Source organism: Coregonus lavaretus (genome assembly GCF_964263955.1).
Source record: "Coregonus lavaretus genome assembly, chromosome: 6".
NCBI classification, from domain to species: Eukaryota; Metazoa; Chordata; class Actinopteri; order Salmoniformes; family Salmonidae; genus Coregonus; species Coregonus lavaretus.
In genome coordinates this window covers 10506976-10521644 of record NC_139993.1, presented here as the reverse complement: position 1 = coordinate 10521644, position 14669 = coordinate 10506976, and the positions used below count along the sequence as shown (strand labels likewise).

The 14669-nt window shown below is 40.6% G+C and overlaps 1 protein-coding gene across 1 annotated transcript; it reads left to right on the top strand.

The window, feature by feature from the left end:
* Positions 1–3357: 3357 nt before the first annotated feature.
* Positions 3358–8407, top strand: LOC311130185 (procathepsin L-like; the record flags this gene model as incomplete). The annotated part of the gene is made up of 7 exons (XM_084162880.1): positions 3358–3483; positions 5594–5716; positions 5963–6121; positions 6613–6834; positions 7070–7235; positions 7882–7981; positions 8311–8407. 7 exons carry the CDS (start codon positions 3358–3360, stop codon positions 8405–8407), a joined length of 993 nt encoding a protein of 330 aa, XP_084019006.1.
* Positions 8408–14669: the final 6262 nt, after the last annotated feature.

The window sequence follows — 14669 nt, the reverse complement described above, 5'->3', positions numbered from 1 at the left end:
CCACCACCCTTTAGGTGGTGTAACATTTTCTGGCCTATGCAGGCAAAGAATCGATTATCTCTTGCTCTGAGCGAGTGAGCCCAGGGCTGCGTTCAGTACGTTTTCACGTTCTGGAACGTTCAATTGAACAGAAACGGTGCTGTACCAAGGATTGTCTATTATATTGACAAGATAGTCGATTGACTATCTTGATCGCTCTAACAATGGAAATACATGTCCTCAAAGATGGAAGGCAGGCGGGAGGAGGCGCAGATACGCGTGTGAACAACAGGCCATAGAGATATTCTCAGCCAGATTTAAAGCTCTCAACATAAAAAATAATAATGAAATAATTTAATAGAACTGAATGAAGACCCCTTTCTCTTGGTCACAGAGGGACGAAATCACTTCGTGCTTAAAGTTGAAGTTGTAACAAGTCTGCACACATTTGAATGGTGTCTCTACGCCGCTCAGTGGACGTTTAGGAGAAAATTCTCTGTTGACAGTTAAATTAAATAGTGCCAATATTATACTGTCACTAAGTATGATCATATTTATTTTACAATTATAAGAAATATAAAATCTTATAGTAAGTCATCTATAATTTGATTGTAACTATATTTAGAAAGCATTTCAGTCATTTCAAAACCTATTGCCCCACTTCGGTTAGATAAGGAAAAAATTATATAGGATTTGTTATATTTACATAATATTTATACTATGTACTTGAGTCCTCAAAAGTGTGTACACCTCACCAATTTATAACTATTGTTTTACCAGAAAGATGAGTTCCAGACCTTTCTAAAACTATGCAACATTACCAGTTATTGTTCATGGCCATCTCATGAAAAACTATTACGTTTGGGTATGTCTATTTAGGCGGAAATCTACATTTTACCCTATCTTTCAAATGGTATAAAGCCCAATTTATGTGCAAATAGGCTACAAACGGTGTCGTACACCAGGGCCAGCTTGCAAAATCAAATCAGAGTTCACAACCTTGATATTTTGAAGAACTTGTTTTATTTTCCATACATTTCACTACATCTTACACCTGAGTTCCAACGGCTGTCGAAAGCAGACTTAACTTGAAAAATGAGGTTCCTTAACATCAAACAAACCGCAATCAGATGGCAGTAAAACCTATTAGTATTTAACACCTGACTTCTAAAATAATACACTGCAGAATAACACTTTTCCATATGCTAAAGATTTAGCAATAATATAACTTGCTAAGCAATGTTATATCTCTTCAGCAGTTTCTCAAAACATTGATTTGTCTATTTGATTATCTAACATCCCAACATAATCCGAAATGTAATCACCCTCAGTAGTTTAGGATACATGGTAGATTCTGAGCAATAGATATAAAGCGTGGTTTCAGTTAACTGATGTCAAACTCAGAAGCAGCTGAAGGATGTTCCCTAGCTAGCACCACCATGTGGTCATTTGTATGCCAATTTATGAGTGAATGCCAAATATGCCAAATATACTGTATGTACAGTATGCCAAATATATGCTTGTCTTGTGCTTCAATGGGACATACAGTGGGATACAAAATTATTGACACCCTTGACAAAGATGACCAAAAATGAATGTATAAAATAATAAGAATTACTGAGCTATATTGTATGCCCCCAAAAATTGGGGGATTATATTATTTTATACTAATACAATTGGTCAGAGAAATATATTTTGTTTAACAAGTAATGCAAACATTTCTCAAAAAGGTAGGGGTCAAAATTATTGACACGTATTGACACAAAATTATTGACCTTTCAATACCTTTCAATACCTATCCTGGATAATGACACTGAGCCTTTTTCTAAAATGTTTTATGAGTTGGAAAACATATTGGGAGGGTCCAGTGACAGCTAAATAGACCCATAACGTCAAAGACCCACCACCATATTTTACAGTAGGTATGGGGTTATTTTCTGCTTGCGCATTCTCATTTCGACGCCAAACCCACCACTGGTGTGGGTGGCCACAGAGCTCTATTTTCATGTCATCTGACCAAAGCAGCGGTTCCAATCCAAGTGCCAATGCCGTTTAGCAAACTTCAGGCATTTACATTTGTTGGATGACATGAAAATAGAGCTCTTTGGCCACGCACTGCAGTGGTGTGTTTGGCGTTGAAATGAGAATGCATAAGCAGAAAAGAACCCCATACCTACTGTAAAATATAGTGGTGGATCTTTGATGTTATGGGTCTATTTTGCTTCCACTGGTCCTGGGGCCCTTGTTAAGGTCATCATGAACTTTACCCAGTACCAGGACATTTTAGCCAAGAACCTGGAGACTGAACCTTGACCACAAGTGGATCTCCCAGCAAGACAATAACCCCAAGCACACATCAAAATCCACAAATAAATGGTTAATTGGCCACAAAATGAACATTTTACAATGGCCAGCTCAGTCTACGGACTTGAAACCCATTGAAAACCTGTGGTTTGTATTGAAGAGGGCAGTCCATAAGCACAGACGAAGGATATCAAGGATCTGGAAGGATTCTGTATGGAGGAATGCTCTAAGATCCCTCCCAATGTGTTCTCAAACTCATAAAACATTTTAGAAAGAGGCTCAGAGACGTTATCCTCGCAAGGTGAGGTCTTGAAAGGTATTGAAAACAGTGGTGTCAATCATGTTTACCCCTTTCTTTTTAGATTTTTTTGTATTACTTGTTAAACAAAATCTCTTTCTCTGAGCAATTGTATTAGTATAAAATAATATAATGAATTGCTTTTGGGTGCATACAATATAGCTCAGTATTTGAATTATTTATTTTATACAGTAATTTCTGCTAATCTTTATCAAGGGTGTCAATCATTTCGGGCCCCAATGTACCTCCATAATATCAATTCCCATAATTAAAGCACATGCCTGTATCATTATAACACATATTCCAGGGAGAATATTACGAACTAGACCATAGAAACCTTTATAGGGATGATGATTGAAACTAACTCTCATGAAGAGGAACTTGTTCTTTCATACCAAATACAGGAACTAGGTTTACTACGATCCTTCTATAACACCCACCCACATCAGAAATAGGCTTGTTACAGTAAAGAGGAAGCCTAAAAACTATAAACCGTTACATTGCTTTCATATTCCCCTCACATCCAGGCAGGAGCATTCAAACCCAGGTAACGACTTGATGTATTTTTTCAGCGCTACATTATTGTGCTATCTTCACAAGGTACTTATTAGAGGTACATTTTTTTAAACTCAGGAAACTTTTCACGTTTACAAATTATAGAGAAATGTAGCTGTAAATACTAACAGTGTGTGTGTGTGTGTGTGTGTGTGTGTGTGTGTGTGTGTGTGTGTGTGTGTGTGTGTGTGTGTGTGTGTGTGTGTGTGTGTGTGTGCAGGATGCAGGTGAAACTCATACTAATGGCATTGTGTGCTGTGGTGTCCTCTTTCAAACAACCACTGAGCACTGAGCTGGATGGCGTCTGGGAGGAGTGGAAAACCCAACACGGCAAACAGTATGCCAAGGTTACTTAGAGCCTATGGCAAACACAGTATGCCAATCATATGAGTTAATCCTAACTTTCACTTAAAGATGCATTATGCAGAAATCGCTCCATGATTTCCTGGTTGCTATAATTCTAATAGTTTGCCTGACTTCAGTTCATGTGACAAAACAAGCAAGTATAGTGTAGAGAATCATTGTACCATCTAAACCTCTGTGAAATATATTTTCCATAACCAAGAATATGTTTATATAAAGCTGTTTGAAGCTGGTGTACAAAACCAAAAGTAGAAGACGCAAAAACGAAACGTAAGAATGGGAGGCATAGAAATAGTGCACATAGAACAGATCTACCGCTTCTTAGACTTGCTTTCAATGAGAATGACAGATCTATAACACACATTTCTATGTGAATTTGGTCAGGTCGCCCAAAAAGTCACATATTGCAGTTTAAAGTCAAATATTGTGCCCAGCTAGCACATAATGTTCTGAGAACCATGTTTCTTAGAGCTTGGTGAAAGCGTGGTTGTCCTATGGTTATTTTGCATACAACCTTCCCACAATGTTCTGGGAATGGTACAGGATAGTTGCTTGGCTTTGAAACATTCTCAGCACATTTAAGGAACTTGACAAAATAACTTTATTTTCTTGGTATTTCATTACTTTAACAGAACATTTCCTAAAAGTTCAAACATGGTTACATTTAATTGAATTTTTGGTAATGTTCTATAATATAATATGCCATTTAGCAGACGCTTTTATCCAAAGCGACTTACAGTCATGCGTGCATACATTTTTGTGCATGGGTGGTCCCGGGGATCGAACCCACTACCTTGGCGTTACAAGCGCCGTGCTCTACCAGCTGAGCTACAGAGGACCAACTGGTTTGTTATTGGGAATGTTCTCAAATAGTTTAGAGAAGGTTAAGAAACAACGTTCTTCTGTGGGAATATCAGTACTTCAACATAACGTTTCCTACAGGTTTCCTCATGACTCTTTTAAAGTAATGTTCTCAAATTGTTCCGAGAACGTTATGAAACAACGTTCTTCTGTGGGAATTTCAGTGCTTCAGCATTACGTTTCCTACCGGTTTCCTCATGGTTCTATTTAAAGTAATGTTCTCAAATCATTCTGAGAATGTTAAGAAACATACTTCTATTGGAATTTCAGTACTTCAGCATATCGTTTCCTACAGATTTCCTCATAGTTCTATTTAAAGTGTTCTCAGAACATTAATGTTCTCAGAACATTAAGAAAATGTTCCATAAAAAACACAAGAAAACTGTAGTAACGTTCAAAGAACGTTCTAAGAATGCTATTTAAAAACATATACATTCCGTTCTCAGCGTCAACAAAACTCTCTCCATCCTCTATCTTGTTAAGTGTGTTCCACACCTGATCTTAATGAGTGCTTGTTTCCTTTGAAATAGGGTCTGTTTGAACAGACTAAAATGAACAGCTTTGTATGAATAAAAAAAACATGGCATGCTTGCTCCATCCTGGTGGCACAGTGGACTAATTCAATGGATAGAGACTAGAAATCATAGGTTTGAATCACACTGATGCCGAGTCACAATACAAAATAAATGTGTTTGCACGATTAATGCCTAAGCAAATACATTTCCATGTGTCCTCTCCTTGCTTGGAGTTCAAAACAGTTAACCCAAACTAAGCTAGCCGTCTTATTGAAACATTCAGTGAAAGTTTTAAGGAAATTATTTAAAAAACTCCAAATAACTTTGACATTTTGTTCAAAACATTCACAACGTTATTTAATTACCTTCAAATAACCTAGAATTTCCGTTCTCAGAACGTTAATAAAACTTCCCAGGAAAACATTCAGGGAACCATAGTAAAATGTTCTCAGAACCTCTCTGCAACCAATAAATTAACATTCCCAGAACAGGCAAAATGTTCATTTCTGTTCAGTTTTACCGTTCAGGAAACGTATGCCTTCATGCCCAGAACCAATGGGAAACCAAAAATGTACGTTCCCACAACTTCCAAGGAACCAAGTGTGCTAGCTGGGTGAAAATGTGACTTAAGTGGAAGTTTAGGATGTGTTAAGATTTGCCCCATAGAGGTTAATCATGACGTTAATAACTTGTGGGGCCTTTGGCTTATCTTTCTCAGGTGGACGAGGGCTTCAGAAGGATGATCTGGGAGACAAACCAAGGCCTCATCCATCAACACAACCTGGAGGCAGAAATTGGCAAGCACACCTTCACCATGGGAATGAACCAGTTTGGAGACATGGTAAGACAACCCACAATTGTAATTGGGCCAGCAATTGGATGAGCATGAAACATGAATTTAATAAATATAAATAGGAAAGAGAGCAGCTTTTACAGATGCAATGCAGATTACAATGCAGATATATGTACACATTCATTGTTTTATACAATATTTAATCAATTTCTAGAATTAAAGTTTTCCTGACTAAGATGGCGATCCATTAGGATGCCGAACCATTCTAGTGTTCTATTTAATTCTGTGTTCCAGACAGATAAAGAGTACAACACCTTGCTGACTGTTAATGCTGCTGAGGAGGAGAAAAGCCTGGATGGGATCCCCCTCTCTAAGTGGAACAGCAGTCTCTCAGCAGCTCCCGAGACGTGGGACTGGCGTCAATATGGATATGTGACTCCAGTGAAGAACCAGGTTGAAGAGCAGCCTCTTTCATTTGTTCTCTCTCACTTTGGGGCGAATCCTAACTTCCACTTAAGTCGAAATTTCACTTAGTCTCCCATTGACATCATGCATGACTAAGTAAAAATGTGACTTAACTGGAGGTTAGGATTCGCCCCTTCATTTTTCTGGTATTGTACAGATTGACTGATATAGAAAGGATTAAAGGAGTGGGTAGTCTAGGTGCCACTTATTAGACATGACATGAAAAGCCACTTTCTATGCATTTAGAAAGGTGAGAAAACTGTTGTGGTAGTGGCCTGGTATGATGAGTAGGGACAGGAGTTTTTCCTGAGCACTTTACCAGGAAAAACATGCCGCCTTACTTCTAGGGGATAACTTCAAAGCACAATAGGGGAAATACAACTTGTATTTTATCTAGGGGCATTGTGGGCTTTGCATTTACTTCTAGGCAATAACTTCAAAGCAAAACAGTAGAAATGAAAATGATTTTTTTGATCTAGGGGCATTGTGGATCTTGCTATGCATTTGCTGCAGTCGGAGCCCTGGAGGGCCAGTTGTTTAAGCAGACAGGCAAATTGTTGCCTCTGAGTGAGCAGAACCTGGTGGACTGCAGTGGAGACTATGACAATAATGGCTGTGACGGTGGCTTGGCCATGAGGTGTTTTAGTTATGTCTCAGATCATGGGATTATGTCGGAGAGGAAATATCCTTACACTGCAGAGGTACAATACAATATGTTACCATTAGGGTTGCAAAATTCTTGTAACTTTCCCAAAATTCTCAGGTTTTCCAGAAATCCCAGTTGGAATATTCTTGGAATCATGAGGGAATAACCAGGAAACCAGGAATCCTCCAACCAGTATTTCTGGAAAAAGTGGGAATTTTGGAAAGTACATAGAATAGATGAGTGAAAAGCTCACTGTAAAGCTTGAGATTATCAAATTAAACTGTTTTCAGGTGGGCCCTTGTAAATACCAGAATGCAACAAAGGAAGCCTGGTGCAAGGGCATCAACAGAGTTCCTTCTCTGGATGAAAAAGTGTTTCGAGACACTTTGTATGAGGTCGGCCCTATCGCTGTGTCTGTGAACGCCAGACATCCCTCCTTCAAACTCTACAAAGATGGTGAGCTTGGTGTCACACTCCTATTATTAGATGTGAACAAGTATACATGTACATTCATGTCAAGGGTATGCTCTCCAAAAAGAGGTCATAGATTATCTCTTTTGAGATTGTAGTAGTTCGACTTTACTGCATGGACTCTTCTGCAAACGTGTTACTACAATTTTAGGTGTGAACCATTAAGCAACATATAAATAAGAAGAGAAAACAGCCCTAGTCTTACCAATACCAGGTCATGTTTAACAAGCTAGTCTGAGGAGTAAAAAGTGTCATTGTTGACAAAGGTTTACAGCCCAGGTTGGTCATACAGTGAAATAACTCATACTTTACACATGGAGACACATAAAAAAATTACTTTGGAAACACTTTACTTAAAGCATCCAGGCATACCTTGTTATAACCATGTATGAGTCTTTATAATGTCTTATATCAAGGCTTATATTATGTCTTTCTATGCATATATTTTCAACTGGTTATTTTGCCCGTATCACTATGAAATTATTATAATGTTAAGGGGTCATACATCATCATGACAAGTTGTAATGCATTATAACTGGATGCTTTAAGTAAAGGGTTACTATTACCTCTATGAAATTGTAAATAAATACATATGAATTGCACATTAACTTTTGTAGTGTTTCTTCTTTAGGAGTCCTCTACCAGCCTGACTGTTCAACAAGAACCAACCATGCTGTACTGGCTGTCGGGTATGGTAGTTCTTACCTGGACTACTGGATTGTGAAAAACAGGTCAGTGTTTACTTTGACAGTATAAAGTCATCCAACAACTCAATATTAATGACATAGGGCAACCTTTTCGATGCAGAAAATACAGTGTGATTTAATTCGACACTTCTGTGTTATAAAAAGGCCACCATTTACGCATTGCTCAGTTTACAAAAAATCTAGTTAAATAATCCCCATTTTATAACGCACACTGTCGAAGAAAAGTTCCAAATTAAATTGTACTGCCAGGTTTTAACGGATTTTAATTGTATTCACACGTCATGTACATATCTAATGTAAATGTACACACACTCGGTACTAAGTATTCTTTAATTTCTCCATTGGTTTTGCAGCTGGGGGACAGGTTGGGGAAGAGACGGGTACATTCTCATAGCCAGAGGATACAACCAGTGTGGTATTGCCAATCGCCCAGTCTACCCTATTATGTGATTTGTGTATGTTGACACACTTGGAATCTTAGTTAGAGATACAGTGCATTTGGAAAGTATTCAGACCCCTTGACTTTTTCAAAATGTCGTTACGTTACAGCCTTATTCTAAAATGTATTACATATTTTTCCTCATCAATCTACACACATTACTCCAAAATGACAAAGTGAAAACAGGTTTTTATAAATTTTAGCAAAATGATTACAAATAAAAACCAGAAATACCTTATTTACATAAGTATTCAGACCCTTTGCTATGAGACTTGAAATTGAGCTCAGGTGCATCATTGATCATCCTTGAGATGTTTCTACAACTTGATTGGAGTCCACCTGTGGTCAATTCAATTGATTGGACATGATTTGGAAAGGCACACAGCTGTCTATATAAGCTCCCACAATTGACAGTGCATGTCAGAGCAAAAACCAAGCCATGAGGTCGAAGGAATTGTCCGTAGAGCTCCGAGACAGGATTGTGTCGAGGCACAGATCTGGGGAAGGGTACCAAAACATTTCTGCAGCATTGTAGGTCCCCAAGAACACAGTGGCCTCCATTGTTCTTAAATGGAAGAAGTTTGGAACCACCAAGACTCTTCCTAGAGCTGGCCGCCTGGCCAACCTGAGCAATCGGGGGAGAAGGGCCTTGGTCAGGGAGGTTACCAAGAACCCTGTGGTCACTCTGACCCATTGGATGCAGTGATCAAAATATAGTGGCTATATCCAGGAAAGCCAAAGTTCCAACAGCTGGGCCTAAAATAGTGTATAAAAGATCATACCAAACATTTTGCTGTGACTCATATGTAGATGATGTAAAACATATTTGTTGGTCTGATGTGATTAATAAGGAGCATCCAGATGCTGCACTTGATGAATTTATGAAATTGCTTCTTCCAATTATTGATAAACATGCACCTGTTAGGAAACTGACTGTTAGAACTGTTAAGGCTCCATGGATTGATGAGGAATTGAAAAACTGTATGGTTGAAAGAGATGGGGCAAAAGGAGTGGCTAATAAGTCTGGCTGCACATCTGACTGGTTGACTTAATGCAAAATGAGAAATGATGTGACTAAACTCAACAAAAAGAAGAATAAACTGTATTATGAAGCCAAGATCAATGATATAAAGAATTATGGAAAACAACGTTGGAGTACTTTAAATGAAATGATGGGTAGAAAGACATCTTTCATCGAATCAGAGGGCTTATTCATCACAAAACCATTTGATGTTGCCAATTATTTTAATGATTACTTCATTGGCAAGGTGGGCAAACATAGGCAGGAAATGCCAACAATGAGCAGTGAGCCATCGTATTCATGAATAAAAAACAAATAATGAAAGAAAAGCATTGCAAGTTTGAATTTTGTAAAGTTAGTGTGGGAGAGATGGAAAAATTAATAATAAATAAATAAATAAATCAATAATGACAAACCTCCTGGCATTGACAACTTAGATGGAAAGCTACTGAGGATGGTAGCTGACTCTATAGCCACTCATATCTGTCATATCTTTAATCTGAGCCTAGAGGAAAGTATTTGTCCTCAGGCCTGGAGGGAAGCCAAAGTAATTCCGCTACCCAAGAATGGTAAAGCGGCCTTTACTGGTTCTAACAGTAGACCTATAAGCTTGCTGCCAGCTCTTAGCAAACTGTTGGAAAAAATTGTGTTTGACCAAATACAATGCTATTTCTCTGTAAACAAATTAACAACAGATTTTCAACATGCTTATAGGAAAGGGCACTCAACATGTACTGCACTGACACAAATGACTGATAATTGGTTGAAATAAATGGATAATAAGAAGATTGTGGGGGCTGTACTGTTAGATTTCAGTGCAGCCTTTGATATTATTGACCATAACCTGTTGTTGAAAAAACGAATGTGTTATGGCTTTTCAACCTCTGCCATATCATGGATTCAGAGCTATCTATCTAATAGAACTTAAATAGTTTTCTTTAATGGAAGCTTCTCTAATGTCAAACATGTAAAGTGTGGTGTACCACAGGGCAGCTCTCTAGGCCCTCTACTCTTTTCCATTTTTACCAATGACCTGCCACTGGCATTAAACAAAGCATGTGTGTCCATGTATGCTGATGATTCAACCATATACGCATCAGCAACCACAGCTAATGAAGTCACCGAAACCCTTAACAAAGAGTTGCAGTTTGTTTTGGAATGGGTGGCCACTAATAAACTGGCCCTGAACATCTCTAAAACTAAGAGCATTGTATTTGGTACAAATAATTCCCTAAGTTCTAGACCTCAGCTGAATCTGGTAATGAATGGTATGGCTGTTGAACAAGTTGAGGAGACTAAATTACTTGGCGTTACCTTAGATTGTAAACTATCATGGTCAAAACATATAGATTCAATGGTTGTAAAGATGGGGAGAGGTCTGTTGTATAGCACACTGTATTACTTATACAACTAATACAAGGACAGGACATGAGACGGGAGTAGAAATTAACGTGGGCATTGTTTTAATGCGTTTCACAGGAAGAACATTCCAGGCATTTCAACGTAAGTAAGCAAGGGGGGGTTACAGGTGCCCTAAAGGGCAAAACTAGAATATCAATACACAACATATTCCTCCCCCTTTACCTTTGATGACTCATAAGAAAAAAGTAAATATTCACTGTTTTGCCTATTGTTTTCTTAATGTAAATAAATGAACTTTTCAGAATAACCTTTTCTAAACTAGGGATAGAGGGTAGACTGCCTCAGTCCCCAGACTTAACCCTGGGGTGTATTCTGCCCCAATGTCGGAGGTTAGTCTGAACCAAATAGTCAACCTGTCAGGGGGTCGTCTTTCTCTTGCAGGGTAATGACGACGTACAGGTGAGTCTACAGTCACATTATCTCTGAGTCTGAGTGGTGATGGTGTATGCTCAGACTGGGGTGCAACAGTACCCTGAGTAGGCACTCTGGCTGGTTCAGGTGAGTCTGGAGCACTTTCCACGTTGGTAGGTTGCTGCAGTGGATGTTCAGGTGATAGCTCGTAGTCATGGTAGGTCTCCAGTAGCTGATCTTGGTTTGTCACTTGACAGGAGTCATCTCTGAGGTTGGTTCCTGGCAACAGTTGATTCATGTGTCTCCTCCAGATGATGTTTTCCGGTGTGTGAACTGTGTAGGACACAGGCCCTGTTTGGGCAACCACTGTGGCTGGTATCCACTTTGGACCTTTGCAGTAGTTCCGAGCAAGAACTCTCTCTCCAGCTATGAAGCTTCTGTCTTTTGCTTTGCTCCGTCTCTCCACCTGTGCTCTCTGTTGCATCTGTACAACCTGTCTCGTCTTTGGAGGTCTCAGGAGGTCGAGTCGCGTGCGAAGCTGTCTTTTCATCATGGCTGACACGGGTGCCACTTTGGTTGTAGCGTGGGGAGTGTTTCTGTAGGTTAACAGGAAGGTGTTTAGACGCCTATTGAGGGAGCCGTTCCCTTGTCATGATTTTAAAGCTTGCTTCATCGTTTGGACAAACCTTTCAGCGAGGCCGTTCGTTGCAGGGTGATACGGCGCTGACTTGATGTGCTGAATTCCATTTGCTTCCATGAATGACCGGAACTCTTCAGACACCAGTTGGGGGCCATTATCACTAACGAGTTGTGTTGGCAAGCCGAAGCGACTGAAAATTGACCGTAGCTCTTCGATGGTTCTCTCCGCTGAGGTGCTCTTCATCACTGTGACCTCAGGCCATTTGCTGTGTGCGTCAACTATGACTAAGAACATACAATCCTCCAGTGGGCCTGCATAGTCTACGTGGACTCGCTGCCAAGGCTCCTCTGGGAAGTCCCATGGGTGTAGTGGCGCTAGCTGAGGCATGTTCCTCATCTTTTGACATGCAGAACATGACTTGACCTTGTCTTCGATAGCTGCATCCAGACCTGGCCACCAAAAGTATCTGCGTGCAATCTCCTTCATTCGCACCATGCCACAGTGCTCTGAATGGAGTTCTTCAAGCACCTGCCTTCTCAGTGGCGGCGGTATGATGACTCGAAAACCCCATAGCAAGCATCCAAACTGAACTGTGAGCTCGTTTCTCCTCACTAGGTAAGGTTGTAGGCTGTCCGACATCTCTCCTTCTTTTCCACGAGTGACAATGTCCACGACCTCAGACATCAAAGGATCAGTTTGGGTGAACTTTTTCACTTGGACAGATGTAACTGGGGCGTTCGTCACTTCCTTGAAGTAGAAGATTTCAGCCTGGGAGTGCTCAGTGTGTGCGACAGGTAAGGGAAGCCTTGAGAGGCCATCTGCATTGCAGTGCTGCTCACACCTTCTGTACTTGATATCGTACTGGTGAGCAGATAACAATAACGCCCATCGCTGCATGCGGCTGGCTGCAAGCGACGGAATGCCGGTGTGGGGACCAAAGATGGAGGTGAGGGGTCTATGGTCCGTCAGCAGTGTGAATCGTCGGCCAAACAGAAACTGATTAAATTTCTTAACTCCAAACACAATGGCGAGTGCTTCACGCTCTATCTGTGCATAATTGCTCTCGGCTTTACTTAAGGTCCGTGATGCGAAAGCAATTGGCCTTTCTTCACCTGATGCCATGATGTGTGAGACAACCGCACCAACGCCATAAGGCGATGCATCACATGCCAACTGTAATGGCAAGTTGGGGTTGAAGTGGGTTAGGGCCTCTGACTGAGCTAAGGCTGTTTTCACTTTCTTGAAGGCCTCCTCACATCTGTCTGTCCACTTCCACTGTTTGGTTTTGTTCAAAAGTTCATGCAGTGGCTTTAACATGTTAGCTAGGTTTGGCACAAACTTTGCGTAGTATGTCAGTAGTCCTAAGAATGATCTCAGCTGACTCACGTTCTGTGGGGATGGAGCTTCTGCAACGGCCTTCACCTTCAATGGCGCCTTGTGGAGCCCCGAACTGTCGATGACGTGGCCTAGGTACTCAACAGAGCGCATTTGTCCTTCCGGACCCTCAGACCGTACTCCTCCAATCTCTGTAGTGTAGCGTTCAGGTTTCTCAGGTGCTCCTGCTCGTCTTTGCCGGTGATGAGTAGATCATCGAGGTAACATTGGACCCCAGTGAGCCCGCTTAGTATCTGGTCCATAGCTCTCTGAATCAAGGCTGGAGCTGAGGTGATTCCAAAAGGAAGCCTCCGGTACCTGTACAGTCCTTTGTGAGTCACTATGGTCAACAGTTCTTGTGACTCTTGGTCCACATGCATCTGTAGATAGGCCTGAAATAAGTCTATCTTACTGAAGTTTTGTCCTCCAGCTAAACCAGAAAAGAGGTTGTCAATGAGGGGTAGTGGATATTTTTCAGCAGTCAAGACTGGGTTAATGGTGACTTTGAAATCACCACAGAGTCTCAGTAATCCATCTTTTTTTATGACTGGTAGCTGTAGCCCATTCACTAACATTCACTGGATCCAATACTCCACTCTCGACTAGTCTGTTTAGCTCAATTTCAACTTTTGGTTTTATGGCGTATGGGACAGGTCTAGCTTTGAAGCATTTTGGCTTGCTGTCAGTTTAACTGTTATGTCCTTCATACTGCCAAGTTCTCCTTTGAACACATCCGCGTGTTTCCTCAATATCCCTTGTAGGTTTGTGTCCTCTTTTGCAACCATGTGAATTTCCTGCCAATTTAGTTTGATCTTTTCCCGCCATGTGCGTTCTAGCAATGCTGGATGGTTGCCTTTCACGATGTAGAGTGGTAGCTTTACCTTCTGTTTGTTGAGCTCCACTGTAACAATCACGCTTCCTCTCACTGGAACAATCTCACCGGTGTATGTTTTCAGCGTCATCTTTGTGGGCTGTAGTGTGAGGTGATGTAGTTTCTCCTTGTATACAGCCTCAGACAGCAAAGATATGGCTCTTCCAGTGTCCTCTTGCATCCGTACTGCGTTTCCATCCAGTAGCGGTGTCACCCAGTACCCGTATCCATTGTCTGAAATTGACATAACATGCAAAGATTCTTCCCCTTCAGACAGGGTATCACTTTGTTCATCCTCTGTGTGCTCCATTTTATGCACTTTCTTTTTGTACTTCCTGAAGTCGCTTTTCCTTTGTTCAGTACTTTTGTTTGATTGTGTCTTTTTGTTTTTACATGCACGTTCGATGTGACCCATTTTACCACAACTTCTGCAGTCTAAGTCTTTGCACCAACACTCCTCTGCTTGGTGACCTGGTTTCCCACAGCGATAGCATGGCTTCCCACCTCCTGCCTTGTTTTTTAACTCCATAGACACCTTATACACTTTGGTCGATTCACTTAGCTGTTGTGCGTCTTTATTTGCCATTTCCATTG